The sequence below is a fragment of the Apus apus genome, chromosome 26, assembly GCF_020740795.1.
Source record: "Apus apus isolate bApuApu2 chromosome 26, bApuApu2.pri.cur, whole genome shotgun sequence".
Lineage (NCBI taxonomy): Eukaryota > Metazoa > Chordata > Aves > Apodiformes > Apodidae > Apus > Apus apus.
Window position 1 is genome coordinate 5,403,738 of NC_067307.1, and position 20,800 is coordinate 5,424,537.

At 54.5% G+C, this 20,800-nt stretch overlaps 1 protein-coding gene across 4 annotated transcripts in view; it reads left to right on the forward strand.

The window, feature by feature from the left end:
• OGDH (oxoglutarate dehydrogenase) overlaps nucleotides 1-20,800 on the forward strand; it is a 34,256-nt gene that overhangs the window by 12,935 nt on the left and 521 nt on the right. The window contains exons 4-22 of one of the 4 annotated variants that reach the window (XM_051640772.1): nucleotides 2,848-2,938; nucleotides 7,497-7,541; nucleotides 9,738-9,853; nucleotides 11,029-11,183; nucleotides 11,614-11,760; nucleotides 12,234-12,324; nucleotides 13,121-13,300; nucleotides 14,266-14,394; nucleotides 15,398-15,577; nucleotides 15,904-16,056; nucleotides 16,699-16,801; nucleotides 16,986-17,114; nucleotides 18,055-18,205; nucleotides 18,292-18,419; nucleotides 18,503-18,681; nucleotides 18,840-18,911; nucleotides 19,360-19,482; nucleotides 19,980-20,052; nucleotides 20,618-20,781. In XM_051640772.1, the coding sequence (XP_051496732.1) occupies nucleotides 2,848-2,938; nucleotides 7,497-7,541; nucleotides 9,738-9,853; nucleotides 11,029-11,183; nucleotides 11,614-11,760; nucleotides 12,234-12,324; nucleotides 13,121-13,300; nucleotides 14,266-14,394; nucleotides 15,398-15,577; nucleotides 15,904-16,056; nucleotides 16,699-16,801; nucleotides 16,986-17,114; nucleotides 18,055-18,205; nucleotides 18,292-18,419; nucleotides 18,503-18,681; nucleotides 18,840-18,911; nucleotides 19,360-19,482; nucleotides 19,980-20,052; nucleotides 20,618-20,781 (2,409 nt within the window). Of the gene's footprint in view, nucleotides 1-2,847; nucleotides 2,939-3,060; nucleotides 3,164-7,496; nucleotides 7,542-9,737; nucleotides 9,854-11,028; nucleotides 11,184-11,613; nucleotides 11,761-12,233; nucleotides 12,325-13,120; nucleotides 13,301-14,265; nucleotides 14,395-15,397; nucleotides 15,578-15,903; nucleotides 16,057-16,698; nucleotides 16,802-16,985; nucleotides 17,115-18,054; nucleotides 18,206-18,291; nucleotides 18,420-18,502; nucleotides 18,682-18,839; nucleotides 18,912-19,359; nucleotides 19,483-19,979; nucleotides 20,053-20,617; nucleotides 20,782-20,800 lie in introns of all 4 variants that reach the window. The other 3 variants (XM_051640771.1, XM_051640774.1, XM_051640773.1) reach the window with 3 other exon arrangements.

The following is a 20,800-nucleotide window of genomic DNA, read 5'->3' on the forward strand; positions in this document are numbered from 1 at the left end:
GGTCTCCAGAACTGTACACAGTGCCTCAGGTAATGTCCCATGAAAGTGGAGTAGAGGGGGGAAAATCACCTTCTTTGACCTGCTGGCCATGCTGCTGGTGACACAGCTTCGGATTGGTTGGTTTCTGGGGCTCCAGCACACACTGGTGGCTCATGTTGAGCTTCTCGTCAACCAGCACTCCCAGCTCCTTCTCCTCAGGGCTGCTCTCAATCCATTCTCTGTCCAGCCTGTATCAGTGCTTGGGATTGCCTCGACCCATGTACAGGACCTTGCCCTTGGCCTTGTTGAACTTCATGCAGTTTGCACAGCCCATCTCTCCAGCCTGCCTAGGTTCCTCTGGGTGGTCTCCCTTCCCTCCAGCCTGTCACCTCACCACACACTTTAATTGTTGTTAACAAACTTGCTGAGGGTGCATTGATCCCATTGTCTATGTCTCTGGCAAAGATGTTCAACAGACCGGGTGCCAGCACTGACCCCTGGGGAGCACCACTCGTCACAGGTCTCCGTTTGGACATTGAGCTGTTGAGCACAACTCTTGAGTGTGACCATCCATCCAGTTCCTGACCCAACGAGTAGTCCATCCATCCAATCCATGTCTTTTTAATTTAGAGGCCAGGATGTTGTGTGGGTCAGTGTCAAATGCTTTGCACAGGTCCAGGTAGATGGCATCAGTTGCTCTCCCCTTGTGCACTGATGCTGTGAACCTGTCATAGAAGGCCACCATCTACTCACTTCCCTGGGCTGTGTATCCCTGCCCCTATTGCCTCTGCATTTTGGTTTGGGGCTTTAGTTTGGCTAGGAGGTCTTGACTTCCCCAAGCTGGAATCCTGCCTCCCCTGCCCAGTTGAAAGCTCTTGCACCCTAAGAAAAATGTCTTCAAGTATCTTCAAGCTCTTGTGGCTCCTTTGCCTCCAAGAGCAGTATCCCAAGGGGTCCTGTGCACTAGTGCCCTGAACAGCCCCCAGTTGGCCTTTCTGAAGTTTAGGGTCCTGACTGTACTTTTGACCCATCCTGTTCCAATCAAGATTGAGAATTCCACCAGAGCCATGGTCAGTGTGGCCCTGGGTACCTCCAGCCTTGACCTGTCCCAGAAGTTCTTCCTCGTTAGTGAGCGGCAGGTCCAGCAGTGCCTCTCCTCTGGTCAGGCTCTCCATGAGCTCTGCCAGGAAGTTGTGCTCAACTCACTCCTGTAGTTTCCTGGACTGCTCATACTTCTCTGTGCCACTTTTCCAGCAGATGTCCAGATGGTTGAGGTCCCCTCAGGATCAGGGCCTGCAAGTGTGACACTTCCTGCAGATACCTGCTGGAGACTTGTTTTGGGTTGAGGGACTTCTTGTTTTGGCTTGTGTTGCATGTGGACAACAACAATCAGCACAGCTCCTGTGAGGGAAGAGACCTTCTTGCTCCCACACCCATCTGGGGATTTGCTGTGTACCTGCACACTGCTTAGTTGACCTCAAAGCCAGCAGATGCCCCCAGCTCAAAGCCCTTTGCTGCGTGAAGTGGCCTTCTGGTCCTGGAGAGAGTGTCTTGGCTGCAGGGAGCAGTGTGGTGAGCTTGTGTCCTGCTGACTGCTAAATGATGGGCTGCCTCTGTGCTCTGCTGCAAGATGGACAAGGAGATAGTTCCTAGATAAAGCTGACCCAGAAGAAGAACTTTCCATGTGGCCACCAGCTCTGAGGGGCTTGTCACCATCTGACCCTTCTGAGAGCATGGGGGGATCAGGGCTTTCTTAGCAGTTTGCCTCAACATCGATGATTTTAGGCTCTTTGGATGGTAAAACCAGAAAAGTTCTTCCTTAAAATCCCCTTGGGATGCTCCAAACATCGAGGAATGCCCTTTTGGTGTGTAAAGTCAGACCAGTTTGTACCAGAGGTTTAGTGATCCCCTTGTACAGGAGTGATTTTTCTGACCGGTCACAGATTTAATGGCCGGGATTGTTGCTTTCCCAGCATGAAGGTGGCACCGCAGCCTGTCCCATGGCAGGAGTGTGTCCAACCTGCTTCCAGCAGAGCTGAAGCTTGGAGAGCAGGAGCCACCGAAAGATGAACCATGGCTTGGCTGGCTGGGAGGAATGGTGCTCACTCAGCGTGATGTGCTGGGGTCCATCTGGGAACACCTTCTGTCAAGACAAAAACCAGAACTCCTCTTTACATCCTTATTTTCTGTGGTTCTCAATGTGACTTTGAACCCAGAATGGTGACTCCTGGCCTGACTGCCACCACCAGGAGCTGTCTAGGCTCCCTTGGTGTCAAAGCTCTTTTCTGCACCTGCCCCTTCCTAGAAGGTTGCTGCAAGTCCTGCTGCAAGGCTCTTCTCTCCAAAACAATGCTGTGAGCTGCTGCGCTCAAATAGCACAGGCAGGCAGTTGTTCCTCAGACATGTTCCTCTGAAGCTGCTGCTGCTGGTGGCAATGGATGTTTTCTCTGCCACGTTGGCCAGAGAGCACCCAAATGTGCCAAAATCTGCAAAACTTAGTTTCTTCTGACGTGTAGGAGAAAACCATCAGTGTGGAGTTACTGCATCCGTAGGGAGGAGGTGCTAGGGTTGGACTCCAGGCCAGTGGTGGGAGACCCCAGTTCTGGGACATCTCTGCTGTGAAGGAGGTGGCCTTCTCCCTGCCCACCCTGCCAGAGCCTGGCATGTCCTTGCTGCTGGTGCTGCTCACACCTACAGGCTGCACTTGCAAGTGAACCCAACTCCTTCAGGCTTTAGTTGCTGCCAGAAATCGGGGTGGTTCTGCAATTAAACATACAGAGGGAATCTGCATGACTTGGGTTGGTTTTTTGAAGGAATGTCTCTTCAATTAACTGATTTTTAATGACTAATGTGTGTTATTGCTTCCAGGTCAGGGGTCATCACATTGCAAAGCTTGATCCTCTCGGCATTAGTTGTGTAAATTTTGATGATGCGCCAGTAACTGTTTCTCCAAACGTCGGTGAGAATTACTCTGCAAATTAATTCTAATGTAATTTAATTTTTTACCCCTCCCCTCTTTTGTTTTTCTTCCTTTCCCCTCTCGGTTCCTGTTCTCCTGTCCATTCCTGGCCCATTTCATAGATTCGAGGGCATCATGTAGCACAACTCGACCCACTGGGCATCTTGGATGCAGATCTGGACTCCTCCCTTCCAGCTGATATTATCACATCCACAGACAAACTGGGTGAGGGCTTTGAGAGCAGTTCCTGCTGCATTGCTTGAGCTCCTCCCTCTTTCACAGCTTTGTAGGTAAATCGCTTCACTAGGGAGGGGGGAAAGGTCTTAAGTTTCCTTAGGAATGATCACTCTAAATTTATGGTCAACTGGTGGCCGCGGAGCAGCTCTGCCCCCCTGTGGCTGTCGCGGCGAATGGGTCTTGTGCCAAAACCCCACTTACCGGCTCACGTTTCCCCTCCAGCCGGTGCCAATTCCTCATGTCCTTGAACTCGCTCATCCAGGAGTGGAAGCAATTGTATATTGTGGAAGTGCAGAGCAGAGAGGGTTTGTGTTGGTGAGAGCTGGAGGTCGGTTCCTTCAGCTCCTCTTGCTGCTCTTGGGGGCCCAGAGAGCTGGGGGTGACAGGCTGGCTCCACCCCTGCCCTCCTTCTCTTCCAGTGCTGTTGGTCTCCATAAATCCTGTAATTGCCCCTATTTCCCAGACTAAGCTATGAGCCGCTGCTGGTGATCATGCCAAGGAAGCTTTGGGATATGTTCCCATCCAAGCAGAGATGGAACCCCTGATGCCTGTGGGCAGAAGGTGCATGAGTGTCACGCAGTAGTGCGTGTGGTGCCCAGGCTGTGAAACCCTAACCTGAAAGTGCTTGGACTCGGCACCTCCCCCTGTGCTTTAGTTCTGATCTCTGTAGTACATGCTGCCGTTCTTCCAGCTGGAGCTGATGCTGGGCTCCTTCAGCTTGCTGGTGCTTCCCAGGGTGTCTCCCTGGCACCACGGGCACTTGCTTCTAACCTAGAGTAGAGCAGCATTGATTACTAACCTTGCACACTGAAATAGCCGATCAGAGTGAATGGTGCATGTCAAACATCTTGATTCCTTCAGCTGCTAGCACAGGGACACCAACCCTGGACCTGCTGGACCTTCATAAAGGATTACCTCTACTGGGAGTGGTAGGGAAGGAGCAGGTTTTGGTTGTCCCAGCACACCAGAGGATGGGAAAGCTGCTTCATCCTGAGCTCTGGATTTCTGATGTGCCTGGCTGGAGGGCCAAGCCTGGTGTGCCTGAGGAACTGGCTGGCTCTGGGTTGGAGCAAGCCGTGTGCCTGAGAGGTTGTGGAGAGAAGAGGTGGGGAGATGAAGGCCATGAATCTAAGCACAGCAGAGGGCACAGGTACTCATAGCAGGAAGACAGCCCCAAGTGGCTGGGGTTGCTGGAGGGGAAAGGGGGAGGAAAGTTGTCTAGCTGAGGGGCTTTGGCCCCTGCTATGTGTGCTCTGGTCCTTCAGAGGCTGAGCAGAGCCCTGGAGGTTTGTCCCTGCATGTGTCCTGTTTGAGGAGAGCAGGGTCTGCACGGAACCTAGAGCAGGGCAGGTGTGGATTGTTGTGGTGACTGTGAAAAGGGACCTGGGGGTGGGGAGAAGTTACCAAGTGGTTCAGGAAGTCAGAGGCTTGGAATGGTTTGGGATGGAAGGGACCTTAAAGATCATCTAGTTCCAGTCCCTCTGCATTGGCAGGGCCACCTCCCACTAGACCAGGTTGCTCTAAGCCCCTCCAACCTGCCTTTTAACACTTCCAGGGATGGGGCAGTCACAGCTTCTCTGGGCAACCTGTTCCAGGGTCTCACCACCCTCATGGTAAAACATTTCTTCCCCTTGTACAATCTAACCTTCCCCTCTTTCACGCTAAAACCACTGCCCCTTGCCCTGTCGCTACAGGCCCTGATAAAAAGTCTCTTCCCATCTTTCTCGTAAGCCCCTTCAGATACTGGAAGGCTGCAGGAAGGTTTCCAAGAGCCTTCTCTGCTCCAGACTGAACACCCCCAACTCTCTCAGCATTTCTGCACAGCAGAGCTCTGCCAGCACTGGGGTCATTGTTGTGGCCTCCTCTGGACTCACTCCAACAGCTTTAAGTCTGTCCAGTGCTGAGGACCCCAGAGCTGGACCCAGCACTCCAGCTGGGGTCTCCTCAGAGGGGAGCAGAGGGGCAGAATCCCTTCCCTCAACCTGCTGGCCACACTGCTGGTGATGCAGCCCAGGAGATACTTGGCTGCCTGAGCTGCTAGTGCACATTGATGGCTTTTGTCACACACCTGTATCCCCAAGTCCTTCTCCACAGAGCTACTCCCTGTTCCTCCTTCCCCCAAAGCCCACAGTCTTTGCTGGGACTTTGTCCCAACTCTTGCACTTGGCCTTGTTGAATGTCTTGAGCTTCACACAGTCCCACTCCTCTAGGCTGTCCAGGTCCCTCTGTGTGGCATCCAGGGGAAGAAGAGCCCAAAGCAGTCCACAAGCAGGTCCTGCCCTGGAGCCTCAGCTGCAGGGCTGGGCTGGCAGCATTGTCACAGCGGTGATGGCCCTTGGTATGGTGGTGGGAGCTTGGTTTGTCCTGCTGTCACCTGCAGGGTGGGTGGTCACCAGCCCAGCAGTGACCCAGCCTAGCTTGCCACACTGGGAAGTGTCAGGCACAGCTGGTCCCTGGGCATTGGCTGAAAGAGAATCTCAGCCCACATTCTTTGTGTCTGAGCCAGGCATGAAGTTTAATTTCTATTTCTTTGTGGCTTTGGTATCTGCCCTTGTGGTTCCTGGTGTTACATTGATTACTTGGAATTTGTGAATTCAGAGGAAATAACAAGTCCTGGGAAAAGCTGGTGTCAGCTGCCAGCTCATGCTGGATTTGTGTCCTGTGGTAGGAGCTCCACTCCAGACTCAAGTGGCCGTATCTAATCTACAGAGGTTTTCTTATCTTGCTTTTATGGCTGAATAGACTTCCTGTGGTATCCTCATCCTAGAGAACTTAATCTGCTCAGTCCTACAACACATCTTGGTGACCATCACTTGCAAATTTTGCTCAGTGGAGGGGAGGAGAGCAGCTATGGTGCAGAGCTCTTGCCCAGCCTCGGATTGGGTGTCTCCTGCTTGTGGCAGAGAAAGCCAATTCCTAAGCGGATTCTGCTGGTTTTGTGTGCTTTGAAAGAGGATTTCTTAACACTTGACAGAGCGGTTAATAACAGGAGTGGGTTTGAAACCTGGAAACAATCTTGTTTCCTCTTTCTGAGCAGTGAAATCCTTAAAGGTCAGGCTCTTGTGGTGTGAGTACTGCTGCCAAGAGCTTAAACTGTGGCGGGCAGTGCTGTGATTCAAAGGAGCTTCGTGGTTAATCTTTGAAATTGATCTTGCTTCTCTATGGCCTTTTGTTTAGTAACTGGTTTGTGTCTGGTTTGGAAGCTCTATTTGAATTGAGGAGTGTGAGCCTTGGAGAACATGTAAGGGGGAGCAAGCCTGCCTGGGGGTACTCAGTCTGAGGAGTGGTGGGGCTGCAGCCACCAAATTCCTCTTTCTCTTGTCTTTTTTTTTTAAAAAACATCATAATCTTATCCTGGTCTTCTGCTGCAGCTGATCTGGCGTGGTAATTGGTGTAAAACAAGGACAGGATGACTGCAGGAGCTTGATGTGTCCTATCCAAGGATACCTTAGCACGCTGAAGTCCAGGTGGTGTGTGGAAGGTAGCGTGTGTCTGAGCATCCGTCTGTCTGTCTGTCCATGGAAGGTAGCTCTCCTGCTTGTTGCCCAGGGGAGTGGATGGAAATTGGCCTACAGCCGGGAAAAAGTTGGGCTACCTCTTCTTCCCAGTCTGAGACCTTGCAAACCAAATATCTCACCTCAATGCACAATTTTTCTCCACTGACCAAACGAGTTCCAGAGCTTTTCTTGTAACTCAGGTGAGACTGAGGCACTTGGGTCACCTAACCTGGGAGCTTCCTCATTAACAACCCGCTCATTAGCACGCCGACCCCCCCCTCCCTGTTTGGAGGCAGCAGTGGTGCCTCCTTAGGGTGACCTTGAAGTCATCCCAGGAGAGACCAGCAGAGCATACCCCTCCAGGAGCAGGTGGTGGGTGGCAGGTCCCTGCTTTGCAGGGGACATTGCTCCCTATGATGCAGCTGGACAGGAAGACACCTTCTGGCCGTGGCAGTGGAGGTGTGGTGCTGGGTGGTCTCTGCTTCCCTCCAAGGTGTGCTCCGAGGTGTGTTCACAAGAGGAGATCTCAAACCATGCAGCCCAACTGCACCCCAGTGTCTGATGCCTGCGTTCCTCTCCCTGCTCCATCCTCCTCTTGCCAGACTTTCCACCAGGATTTTTTTTCCGCACCTAGTGCGTAGTCATCCTCCATCCCAACCCTTTTGCCTCTCATGGTTTTTGACTGCATTTTAAAGACTGTATTTTTTTGACTTGTGCTTTCCATGACTACTTTTCAGAGTTCCTGGTTGTTTTTTTTTTTTACTAACTTTGACTGGCTCTCTCTATCTTCTCCCTTGCTGCACCTCTTTCCCTGCCCACCCCAGATCTCGCAGTGTTCAAGGAGCGGCTGAGAGTGTTAACAGTAGGAGGTATGCAATTAATGAGCCTTTAACCCTCTGGAGTGCAGGACTCTCTTTGAATAGGTTATTCTGGGCATGTCTGGAGCTGGTAAAGTGGTCTCACACCACTCTTGAGTTTTGTAACATGGTAACTTTTAATTTCCACTGAAAGTCCCAATGTGGGTGCTTGGTTAGTGATGCCTCACCTGTAGAGATCCCCAGAGTAGAACCTCACTGGCCTTTTCTGTACAGTGTGTTTGCATGCCTAGATTGCTAGGAGACATGTTTTGTCATGAACATTCATTTGATGAAGCCTGAATCTCCCCAGTTCGTTCGAATCTCCTAAAAATCCAAGCTGTCTTCTCCTGACTCTGCCCTCGTTTTGTCATGGTGAAAATTTGGCAGCTCATCCCCAGCCTTCCCCCTAGCTGATGGTGTCGCTGCCTAGAAATACTGAGCACTGTCAAAAAAGCTGGCAGGCTGCAGCCAAGCAGAAGCAGAGCCCTGAGAACTCCTTGTAAAATCTGATACTGCCCAAAGTGCTCCTGAGTCTTCAAACCAGTGTGGCAGAGTGAGCTGGAGCCCTGTGCCATGGGACTTGGAGCCACAGCAAATTCCTGAGGCTTCCCTGAACCCTCCAGCCAGCAGCTTGACTGGGATGCTCCCTAATAATGTGGCCTTTCTCCAGGAGTTCTGTTTCACCATGGAGAAGTCCTGAAGAGATGGTACTGGACCCTCCGCTTCTGCCAGCTGTGGGTCAGTGCTCCCAGGCACTGCTCTGGAGCTCAGCTCACCAGGGTCTGGCTTCCTTTCCTGGCAGCATCCAGGATGGTGATGTGGGCAGGAGAGGGGATTAATGAGGTGGCAACGAGGAGAACCTCCACTCTGGGCTTGCTGTGGGTGTTCCCTGCCTCCAGCAAGTGCCGTCCTCAAGGACGAGCCATGGCCAGCCCCATCTCCAGCTCGCCCTCTGTTCTGACCAGAGAGTGAGGGATGGACTCTTTTAGATTAAATTGAAATCTGAAGAGGCAAATTTCTGCCTCCCTTTGCCCAGAAGAAGGTGGGTTATGCTGCCCTGCAGTGTGTAGTGGGTGCATCCCCTCACTCACTCCCCAGGACACCCCAGGGTGGGACATGGGGCTTGTTCAGGGAGAGCTGGGAGGAGTGGGGGCATCTCTGCCTCCTCTGGGTTAGGTCAGGTCAGCCTCTGCCCTGGCTTAGATCAACCCATTTGGCAGGATCAGCAGGAGCCCAAGGGAGGGATTTGGGCTCTGGGCTGGCAGCTCCACTCTCCCACCCCCCTTTCCACTTCAAAATGGTCTTGTGCCCCCCTTCCTGGCTCTGCTTCTGCCTTGCTGCATCAGTTCAGCCAGTTCATTGTCCTCCTCCTCCATGCCTCAGTTTCCCCAAAGACACCCAGGAGTGTTAGCAGGTGCTGGGGCAGTAGTGGTGGCACTGGGGCTCACCTGCAGCACCAGACCCCAGGAGGGGCTCCAAGCCCCTTGTCGCCAGTTGCCTGGAGCCATCTGCAAACCACAAGGAGCCAGCACTGAAAAGCAGAGGGTTTGCTGATCAGAGACTGAGCCAACTCATTGAAAAACTGTTAATCAGGCGAGGGGGGGTCTGGGCAGCACCCCCCGTGGAGCTGGCTGGCTGCCCCACTCCCGGGCTGAGCTATTCAGGAGAGTCCATCGCCTGATGCCATTTTCTCTCTCTTCTCTTTCTCTTCCTCTTTGGGGTCTGTCTGTTTTAACCATTTCCTTCTCCATCCTGACTCTTCATTTTTAATTCCCACCATGTGGTGACATCTCGGTGGTTCTCGGTGACTCTTCAATTCCTCTGTTTCTTTTCTCTCTCCTCTGTTATACTCTGTGGTGTATTTTTTGTGTTCTTGGGGCTACAACTTTCCCGACTGTCACCCTGGATTGTAATTACCAATTTACATGTGTATAAATATTGCTTTGTGGTTTGTTTCCTACATGACCTTTCATAATAACCTTGTCCTGTGCTTAATGTCTTTTTGTTTAATTACTGCTTGTTTTTTATCCATATAAACCTCCTTCATGCTTATTTTTGGTTTTATGCTGCCTTTTTTTTTTTTTTTTTTTTTTTTTGTCCCCTCCCCACCTCTCCTAAATGCACCTGATCCCTGCCTGCTGGTGTCCCCCTGTCCCCCTTCTTTCTCTCTCTTGCTTTTGCTTGTCCCACCCGTGAAAAATCCTGCAGGCTTTTATGGACTGGATGAATCTGACCTGGACAAGGTCTTCCACTTGCCCACGACCACTTTCATCGGTGGAAACGAATCTGCTCTTCCTCTCCGGGAAATCATCCGCCGGCTGGAGGTGAGGAGAGGCAGGGGGGGCTGTGCCAGACCCGTTGGCAGTCTGAGGCTGTGGTCCTTGCGTTTTGGGAGGTCCTGGGCTCCACTGCTGCCCCCAGCCTGGCACAACTGGACTGTTTTAAGCTTGTCAGGCTGGGAGCTGCTCCTCAGCACTTGACCCATTTGTAGCAGCTGCTCCACATTACCTGCTCATCTCTGACCACCTCCAGCCTAACACTGTGTCAGGGTAACATGTTTGGGCTACCCAAGATGGAACAAACCCCAGGCAACTAAATGTTGTGGTTTTAGATACCTCTCCAATGATGTTTTACAGTTTAAAGCTGGAGACAGCTCTGGGAGAGCATGGGGCTGGGCTGGAGGCAGGTGAGATCCCTCCATATTGTGCTGCTGTGCTGCTGCCCTGTATGGTGGCCCCTTGCAGGGTCTTGGTGTAGAAGCTCCAGCTAAAGGCTGGCACTTCCACTTCTTGCAGTTGCCCTGCACTACCTGGTCTGAGAGCACAGATGGCTCCCAGGCAAGCTGCAGACTCGCTCACATGTCTCTTCTGGGATAGGTTGACCTTGGGACAAGCAAAGCTGCATCAACATCTTGATGAGATAAGCTGCAAGAATGGGCTGCTTATTTTTTGGGGGAGGTTTTCTGGATTCTTTCCCCATCATACAAAGTGGGTTGTGGACCTGGTGACAGTTGATGCCACGAAGAGGAAAAATCTGGCCTCCAGGGTGGCTATGAAGGACTTGAGGGTCTGATCCTGGGCCCCTCAGGGAATGAGAATGAAACATTTTGATGCTGGGTCATGTGCACTGTCCGAGCTGCCCCACAGCTTCTCAGGCCATCCTGTACAGCATCCCCTTTTCTGGGGGGACAGAACAGCTCCAACCAGGCTCACAAAATGGGGCTGGTGCAGGGCTGGTGCTACTCACTGGTCCCCCCGGCTGCCTTCACAAGCTGCACTTTGCCCACGTCCAGGCAGGGTTTGCCTATGTCCAGGCAGTGTGGTGCAGTGCCAGGCTGGATGGTTGTGTCTCCACTGGGGCAGGAGGGCTGTCTCACTGAAGGGGGAAACAGTGAAGGAGCCTGTGGCCCACCTGTTATCACACACGTGCGTGTCTTGCGGGAGGTGTGGAGGGGCTGTAGCTCCAGCTGTTGTCTCATGGACCTTCTCCTGGGGGTCAGATGGCCTACTGCCAGCATATCGGGGTGGAGTTCATGTTCATCAATGACCTGGAGCAGTGCCAGTGGATCCGGCAGAAGTTTGAGACACCAGGCATCATGCAGTTCACCAACGAGGAGAAGCGCACGCTGCTGGCCAGGCTGGTCCGCTCTACCAGGTACCTGGAGGGGCTTCACCTTCCCCTGATCTCCCCTTGCTGCACTTGGTGCTCGCAGCTGAAACGATGCTGTCACCACCTGAGTCACATCTTGATGTCATTGTCATGGTCAGCTTAATCAGCAGGGTGACGCCAGTGAGCTGCTGGGCTGGCAGGCTCAGGGGCTGGCAAAGAGCCTGAGAACATGGATGATCTTGAAAGCAAAGGTCTAAAAATAAGATTTAAGTGCAGCACAGTGTCAGGGTGGGGGAGCAGCTGGCCGGACTCTGCAGGAGGAGACTGGAGTGACTGGGACAGCTGTCAGGCTGCAGTGATGCTTGCTTGAGCATCACAGGTGCTGCAGCTCCCTCAGCGTGGTCCCTGTCCTTCCTCTGGTCTCTGCTCCCAGCTGCAGCCCTGGCACTGCTTCCACTCCCCTTTTGCCTTCCAGGTTTGAGGAGTTCCTGCATCGCAAGTGGTCTTCAGAAAAGCGTTTTGGCCTGGAGGGCTGTGAAGTGCTGATCCCAGCCTTGAAGACCATTATTGACAAGTCTAGTGAGAAGGGAGTGGACTATGTTATCATGGGGATGCCCCACAGGTAACCCTGCTCCCCTCCATGGTGGTGCAGGGAGTGCAGAGGGGGAGATACTGGGGGGTCTGAGGTACACTGGTTTCTGCCATGGCCTGACTGGGCTCAGCTAGTGGTGAACCTCAGCTGGAGATCTCAGGCCACGGCTGCTCTCTTCTTGTCACCGTGTTTTCAGTTCCCACTCCTTTGGAAATTCATCCAGAGTGGGCTGGTGCCTGGAACAGAAGAGCTGGGATCCCAGAGCAGTATTAGACCTGCCCATTGCAGAGCAGTGCTGTGATGCAGCAGCAGTTGGTCTGTCCCCATGTGGAGGGCTCCACGCTCTGCTTCTGGGGTGTAACCACAGAGCTCCCTCCCCAGGTGACCCTGCAGCTGTTGGGTTGTTGCACTTCCTCTGTGTGACAGGAGTGATGGCAGGTCACCCTCAAAACTAAGTGCCAGGCCAGTGCTGCTGGTTGCCAGCAATTTTCTTGCTTTTGCAGGGGACGCCTGAATGTTCTTGCCAACGTGATCAGGAAAGAGCTGGAGCAGATCTTCTGCCAGTTCGACTCCAAGCTGGAGGCTGCTGATGAGGTAAGGCTCCTCCTCTGCCTGTAGCAGGCTGCTGTCACCTGTCCCCATGCAGTCCCTGAAGGCTATGGCTGTACAGCCTTAGCTGGATTGTGACACTGCTTGTGGTGGCATGTGTCCTGGCTGCTGCTAATGCTCCTGGCACAGACTGGGTGGTTAGTGGCTCTTCATGGGTGTAAAGCAGCCTTGGGGTGAGCAAGGAGGTGCAGAGAGGGCAGCCAGGAGCAGGGATTGGCCTGTGCCCCTGCAGAGCCCCTGGTCCCCAGAGGGGGCCCAAAAGCAGCTCCAGAAGCCCTGAAGCTGGAACCACTTGTGCTGCAGACTCTGTCACTGCGATACACTTGTGCTCCACATGATTAGCCAGGATGATTTGGCTTTTGGGAAGCTGGGCCGGGCTGGCTTTAGCTCCCCATGCCCTTCAGGTGGGGTTTTGGGGTGAGGAAGCAGCAGCTGATATGCCAGGACTGAGAAGGGCAGCATGTTGTGAGCAGTGCCAGGGGTGTTATACCTACTCTGTTTTCCAGTGTCTTCTTCAAACCCACCACACTTGCTTCTTCCCCTGCACCTACAACCTCCCCTAGGAGGGCTCTGTGTGTGTCTGGGGTTTGTTGGCACGTGGGACAGGTGACTTTTGCTTTGTCAGCTCCTGAAGTCAGTGCCTGCTGCTTTTTGCCAGTGCCTCCAGAAATTTCCCCCTTCCTCCAGCCCCTTCGGCCAGCGGTGCCCCACCTCAGGTCTCCTTCTGTGCCCCCAAAGAAGCTTACATTCCTGGTGGTGACTCTCCTCTCCCTTTCAACAGGGCTCTGGGGATGTGAAATACCATCTGGGAATGTACCACCGGCGGATTAACCGTGTCACCGACAGAAACATCACCCTTTCCTTGGTGGCAAATCCTTCTCACTTGGAGGCAGCTGATCCTGTTGTTCAAGGCAAGACCAAAGCAGAGCAGTTTTACTGTGGGGACACAGAAGGGAAGAAGGTGAGTAGTGAAGTATGAGGAGGCTGGTGGGAAAGTGAAGAAACCCACTGGTTTTTGTTTGCTGTGTTCCTTCCCCTGCTGTCACCATGACTTTGCCCCCTCATCCTTCCCTGCTGTCTTTGGGGACACCCTAAGCTCTCATTGCTGCTCCCTTTTCTGATCAACTGGCTCAGCTGGGCTGTGGGGAGAAGCAGACTCCAAACCCATGGTTGGGCAGCAGTGAAATGAGATGCATGCAGGGGGCTTGGCAGTAGGAGCCTCAAGCTGAAGTATCTTAATGTGACCAGGGATATTCATGGGCTGGGAAAGCTGGAGCTGGCAGCAGGAATTGGCACCCAGGTGGGGGAGGAGGCAGGGAGCGGGTTGGGGAGAGTTGGTTTGTGGTCTGATTCATTGCAGACCTGTCCCAACACCAAGAAATGGAAGGGTGAGATCAAAACCACTTCCCTTTCTCCTACACCCCGGGGGCTGGATATCAATAGACAAACTCTGACCTCGTCTGACTGGCCATGTCCCCAGCCAGCCCTGGGCACCAAGACAAAAGGGTGTCACTGAAGCTGGAGTGAGCTCCCAGCCTGACTCCCTCCTGAAGATGTTCTGGGGTGAAAGTGTGGGGGAAAGGGTAATTTTTCTCATCTTTCCCCAGTCAGAAGGCAGCTTTGCTTTGAAATGCATGTTTGGGAGTGGGACTCTGTCCCACTGTCCCATCGTGGTGACCCAAGTGTGCCACCCTTGCCCAGGGCCAGGACTGGTGGCCACAGCCTCCTCCCCAGTGATTGTGCATGTGCCATGGCTGGCTCCACTCCAATCCCTTGGGAAAGCATCAAGTTCCTCGATGAGCTGCTCCGTGTCCTTTCTGGAACATTGAAAGCTCATGCGAATGAGACTGTGCCCTTTTCTGGCAGCTGCCCCTGCCCACCATCCCCACAGAGCCCTCCGTGACCACCGTGCTTTCCCATCTTCAGGTGATGTCCATCCTCCTGCATGGAGATGCTGCTTTTGCTGGGCAGGGCATCGTGTATGAGACCTTCCACTTGAGCGACCTGCCCTCCTACACCACCCATGGCACTGTCCATGTTGTGGTGAACAACCAGGTGAGGAGCAAAGATTCTGCAGCCGGGGGTCCTCTGTGGGCTCAGGCCTAGATGGCAGCTGGAAGCAGGCAGTAGCTGTTTCCCATCTGGTGTTCCTGGCATGAACCATGCTCCCAGGAACAGCAGGTACTTTCTACCTAGCTACTCAACAGCAGCAGCTTGTGAGTCCAGCCTGGTGCAGAGGCTGCCCAACCTGATGCTTGGTGTGCAAGACCCCACTGGGCCACTCTGTTCTGTCTCCACCAAAACCAGAGGCATTTCACTGGAACCAGCTTGTCCCCACAGATGCAGCAGGATGAGGACCCAGGTGCAGGGATGGGGACAGTGCTGGGGACACAGGAACAGGCAGGTTGTCCTGCAGGAGAGCAGTGGTAGAGGAACCCCCATCTTGGCCACAGCAGCCAAGCTGCCCTTGGAGCTGCATGTGGTCTTGCCTGGTGCTTTCCTGAGCCAGTAAAATGCAGCTGCCCTGCACCAAGCCAGGTTGAGCATCATGGGGGCCATGAACATGATCCAAGCACCTCTGCTCTGGAGACAGATGGGGTTGTTCAGCCTGGAGAGGAGAAGGCTCCAGGGAGACCTTAGAGCACCTTACAGTACCTGAAGGGGCCACAGGAAAGCTGGGGAGAGACTTTGGACAAGGGCAGGGAGGGATGGGATGAGGGGGAGTGGTTTCAAGCTGCAAGAGGGGAGATCTTCTGAAGAAATTATTCCCTGTGAGGGTGGTGAGACCCTGGAACAGGTTGCCCAGAGAAGCTGTGGCTGCTCCATCCCTGGCAGTGTTGAAGGGCAGGTTGGATGGGGCTTGGAGCAACCTGGGCTGGTGGGAGGTGTCCCTGCCCATGGCAGCAGATAGAACTGGATGGTCATTAAGGTCCTTCCAACCCAAACCAGTCTGGGGTTGGATGGTTCTATGATCAATGTCCAAAGAAGAAGTGGTGGAGCAGAGCTATGTCCCAGACCCTCACCAATGTGCTGGTTGTGTCCCCTCCACTCCACACAGATTGGGTTCACAACAGACCCCCGCATGGCACGCTCCTCCCCGTACCCCACTGATGTTGCCCGCGTAGTGAATGCCCCGATTTTCCACGTCAATGCGGATGACCCAGAAGCCGTTGTTTACGTGTGCAACGTGGCAGCCGAGTGGCGAAGCACATTCCATAAGGACGTGGTGGTGGATTTGGTAAGAAACATGGCACAAGGCTTGATCCTAAAGCTGTGGTTCTGCTTGGGATTCTCACCAATACCTCTTGGCATGCATCTCCTGAAAGCTCAGGCTTCTTTTCAGGGCTTGTCTGGCCCTTTTGATGGGAAGGGAGGGAGGAGGTCATGTAAAGCAAGGTAACAAGGCACTTGGAGAGGCAACGTTGTCTCTGTACAGAGCCTGCCCTCACCTCTCACACCAGGGACGACACGTTTGGATCCCTCCTGAGCTGTTTGGGCCCTTCCTGGGTACCTCTGACCACTTCTGGAGCTGCTGCTTTCAAAGGCTCTTTCCCCTCCTGGCAGGTTTGTTATAGGCGCAATGGTCACAATGAGATGGATGAGCCCATGTTCACACAGCCTCTGATGTACAAACAGATCCGGAAGCAGAAGCCAGTGCTACAGAAATATGCAGAGCTGCTGATTTCTCAGGGGGTAGTAAATCAGCTGGAGTATGAGGTACTGTCACCTGGGGCCTTGGAGAAAAACTGTAGGCGGCATCTCTGGGGAAAACTACTCGTGTGATTGAGATGGGTGTGAAGGATGTGATGGGCCCATTTGTGCGTGTCACCTAGAGGTGGCAGAGCTGTGCTAGGTTTGGGCGAGCGCTGCAGACCTGGTGGCAACAGGGTTGGAAGCTGAGGCTCATCCTTGAACAGTGCCAGCTCTGGACAGCACGAGAACAGACAGGTGATCCCAGTTCAGGGATCACCCTGTGGCCAGTGCAGCATGGACCATATGGCTCTCCGACCATGGCACCAACCCCTGGGACAGCTGGGCTGGGCAGCACTGGGGCTCGCCAGGGCGGGGGGTTATCGGAGGCAGGGTTCCTGGCTGAGCTCTGCTGCCCTGGCAGCGCTCTGCTGGCTCCTCCCTGCATTGGTGCCACTTCACAGCAGCTTTAGGGTTGGAGACGAGTTGATGGTTCAGAGGGCAGCAGAGCTGTCCTGTGGGGGACAGCGGCCTCTAGCAGCAGCTCTGCTCTCCAAGGCTCCCCCTGCTGTGGGACCTGCTGTGCCCACCAGCGCTCTTGCAAGCTCATGAAGCCCCAGGTTGAACACCCCTCACTAATGCTTTTCCACTTCTGGTTCTGCCTTTCAGGAGGAAATTGCCAAGTATGATAAGATCTGTGAGGAGGCCCATGCAAGATCCAAGGATGAAAAGATTTTGCACATCAAGCACTGGCTGGACTCACCCTGGCCTGGTAAGTCAGGTGACATTGTGGAGAATCCTAGCAGAGATCCAGGTTTCTCTGGGGCCCCGGCAGCTCCTTTCTAGTAAATCACTCTGGTGGGGAGGTGGCTTGGTGCTCTCCACTCCTGGCATCCCCACCCTTGCCTGAGAGTGTTGGTGACCCAGGCATGGGCAGACTCTTTCTCTTCCTGCAGGTTTCTTCACACTGGATGGCCAGCCCCGGAGCATGACCTGCCCTTCCACTGGTCTGAATGAAGCAGACTTGACACACATTGGTCAAGTGGCCAGCTCTGTGCCAGTGGAGGATTTCACTATCCATGGAGGTAGTAGCTTGTGGAAGCTGTGCCAGTCTGGGCATTAGTTCCAGAGAAGATGTGGGTTAGGGCTGGAACATGGCCTGGAAGGAAGGAATCTGTTACAGTGCTTCAATATGCATCACCAGCAGGTTAAGGGAAGGGATTCTGCCCCTCTGCTCCCCTCTGAGGAGACCCCAGCTGGAGTGCTGGGTCCAGCTCTGGGGTCCTCAGCACTGGACAGACTTAAAGCTGTTGGAGTGAGTCCAGAGGAGGCCACAACAATGACCCCAGTGCTGGCAGAGCTCTGCTGTGCAGAAATGCTGAGAGAGTTGGGGATGTTCAGTCTGAAGCAGAGAAGGCTCTTGGAAACCTTCCTGCAGCCTTCCAGTATCTGAAGGGGCTTACGAGAAAGATGGGAAGAGACTTTTTATCAGGGCCTGTAGTGACAGGGCAAGGGGCAGTGGTTTTAGCGTGAAAGAGGGGAAGGTTAGATTGTACAAGGGGAAGAAATGTTTTACCATGAGGGTGGTGAGACCCTGGCCTAGGTTGCCCAGAGAAGCTGTGGCTGACCCATCCCTGGAAGTGTTACAGGGCAGGTTGGATGGGGTTTGGAGCAACCTGGTCTAGTGGGAGGTGTCCCTGTCCATGCAGGGGGATTTGAACTAGATGTTCTTTAAGGTTCCTTCCACCCCAAACCCTTCTGAGACTATGATAATTTGTTCATGAGGGACCTGTGATGAAGGGAAGCGAACAGAGAAGTAACCCCTCCTTGGAGCTGATCCTTCCATGCAGCCCAGATTCTCCATCCCTTATTCATTCCCCTGGCAGAGATGGGTCCATTCCTCTGCCCCCAGGCATTTGCAGTCAGTTGGTGGGCAGGTTGTGGAACAGAGAGAGATGGTGTCATTCAAGTGGCCTCCTGTGCCTTTGGTGAACCAGATTCTGGAACCAGCTTCTGTCTGGGCAGGTTTGAGCCGCATTCTGAAAACCCGTGGGGAGATGGTGAAGAACCGGACAGTGGACTGGGCCCTGGCAGAGTACATGGCCTTTGGCTCCCTGCTCAAGGAGGGCATCCACATCCGCCTGAGTGGCCAGGATGTTGAGAGGGGGACATTCAGGTAAAGTTGGGCTTTTGGTGGCCATAAAGGCCATTCTAGCCTTTCCAGAAGGGATCTGAAGGGTGACAAGCTTTCCTTTCTTCCAGCCATCGCCACCATGTCCTGCACGATCAGAATGTAGACAAGAGGACCTGTATCCCCATGAACCATCTCTGGCCCAACCAGGCTCCGTACACTGTCTGCAACAGTTCTCTGTCGGAGTATGGTGTCCTGGGTGAGCAAGGGGTGTCTGTACCTGCTGCCTGGGGGGAGGCCACTCCAGAAGGATAACCCCTTTGCTTCACTCATATCCCTCAGGATTCGAGCTGGGCTTTGCCATGGCCAGCCCCAATGCCTTGGTGCTTTGGGAAGCCCAATTTGGGGACTTCCATAACACTGCTCAGTGCATAATCGACCAGTTCATCTGTCCTGGGCAGGCCAAGTGGGTCAGACAGAATGGCATTGTCCTGCTGCTTCCCCATGGCATGGAGGGCATGGTAAGGATACCCTCCCCCCTCAAGTTGCCTGGCCAGCACCAGAAGCAGAGCCGAGGGCAGTGGTGGCAGGTGGCACTGCTCATGGCACAGCTGTGCCTGGCATTGGCCTCTCATGCCAGTCTTGCCCCCTCTCACACTCCTTTGCCTGCTCCCTGCAGGGTCCCGAGCATTCCTCTGCCCGCCCGGAGCGGTTCCTGCAGATGTGCAATGATGACCCCGACGTCTTCCCTGTGAGTGGTGGCAGCTCTGGGCTCAGCCTGGCCCTCCCAGCTCCCACTGCTGCCTGGAAATGGGGAGGGGAGCAATGACACCCATCTGGGCTCTGCATGATGCTGGCGCTGGGGTGGTGTCATGGAACTGGCAGCTGGAGGCTGGGATGCTCTGGGCTCCTGCTGCAGTCGGGAGGTTTGGGAAAAGGGGCTGACCTGGGGGCTGCTGGGCAGCCTGAGGCTGAAGTGGCCCCAAAAGCAGTATACAAGGAGGCTGCTGCCCACCCCCGGGCTGCCCCGAGGAGTGGGGCAAAGACCTGCAGCCTCTCCTGGGTCTCTGTGGGTCTGTGTGAGCTCTAGAGGGGGAGTGGAGGGAGGGAGGGGACTGGGTCCTGCTCCCCCCAGCTGCCCAGGCTGTGGAGTCGAGAGGCACCTTGTGATTCTTGCAATCCCGCACTCGCTGGGGCAGAAATTGGATGACTTTGACGTGCGCCAGCTCTATGAGTGCAACTGGATCGTTGTGAACTGCTCCACTCCAGCCAACTTCTTCCACGTTCTGCGGCGCCAGATCCTCCTGCCCTTCCGCAAACCGGTCAGTGCCAGCAGCGCCACGTCCCTGCCAAACCTGGGACTTGGGAGGGTTTGTTCTGGCACCTCAGCAGCAAACATGGCCAGCTTGCCCCTGCCCTGCCCAAGGACCTCTTGGGTGCTTAGGGCTGGATTGGTTGGACTGCCACTGGCTCCTGTGGGCCAGGGTGGCTGAACTCCCCTGTGCTCCTCAGGGAGGTCAGAGACATTGGGACCAACGGGTGTTGAGAAATAGCCCACTGCACCCTTCAGCTTTGGCTGTGGGGATGGACAGGTCCCCACAGCACCTCAGCCTTCCCAGGGGAAACCCTGGCTGGGGAAGCTGGTGCTGGTGGGAACCAGTGCCTGATGTGGCAGTGCACAGCAGCTGAGTGGGAAGCAAATCTTGGGCTGCTCCAGTGCTGGGATGAGGGGGCGCAGGTCGGTGCCTTGGCTCTTGCTCACAAGGGAGGTGTTTCTGTTGAGACGGATACCTTATTCTGCCTTTTCTCTCTCCTTCAGCTGATAATCTTCACTCCAAAGTCACTGCTGCGCCACCCTGAAGCCCGCTCCAGCTTCGACGACATGCTTCCAGGTATGCCCAACTTGGTGGTGTTTGATTCCCCCAGCACCACTCTGTGGGACAAAGGGTGAAGAACAGGAGTCCCCCTTTGCTGGGGGGTAAAGTCCACCTGGCAACAGCCACCCTGTGCTGAAGAGCAGCTGAACAAGGCTGATGCTGCTCCTGTGCTTCTGTGATGGCAGCATAGCACACAGGCGGCCATCCTGCAGCACTGAGGCAACGAGCTGGGCTGTGCCATGCTGTGCCATGCTGGGCTGTGCCAGGCTGGGCTGGGCTGTGGCTGCACGGGGATGGTTGCAGCCATCTACCCACCCCTCATCAGTGCCAAGTCTGGCGACCTGGAGGGATGTGACACAGTTTTCCAGGCTTTGCCGTGGTGGTTCCTCCATCGGCAGCCACTTCCCGCTGGGGTTTGGCAGCCCTGGGTCCAACGGAACCATGATGGTTTGTACTGGGAGCTGGACTCAGTACCAGCTAGCCTGGCTCTGCCTCTTCAGTTCTTCAGCCCAGGCTGGCAGGGCACATGGGTGGCTGCCAGCATGGTGTCCTGGTGACGGTGTCGTCCTCTCCCCCGCAGGCACCCACTTCCTCCGTGTCATTCCTGATGGCGGCCCAGCGGCCCAGAGCCCTGAGCAGGTGAAACGGGTCCTGTTCTGCACTGGGAAGGTCTACTATGACCTGACCCGTGAGCGCAAGGCCCGGCAGATGGAGGCTGACGTGGCCATCACCCGGGTGGAGCAGGTGAGCAGGCTCCAGCCAC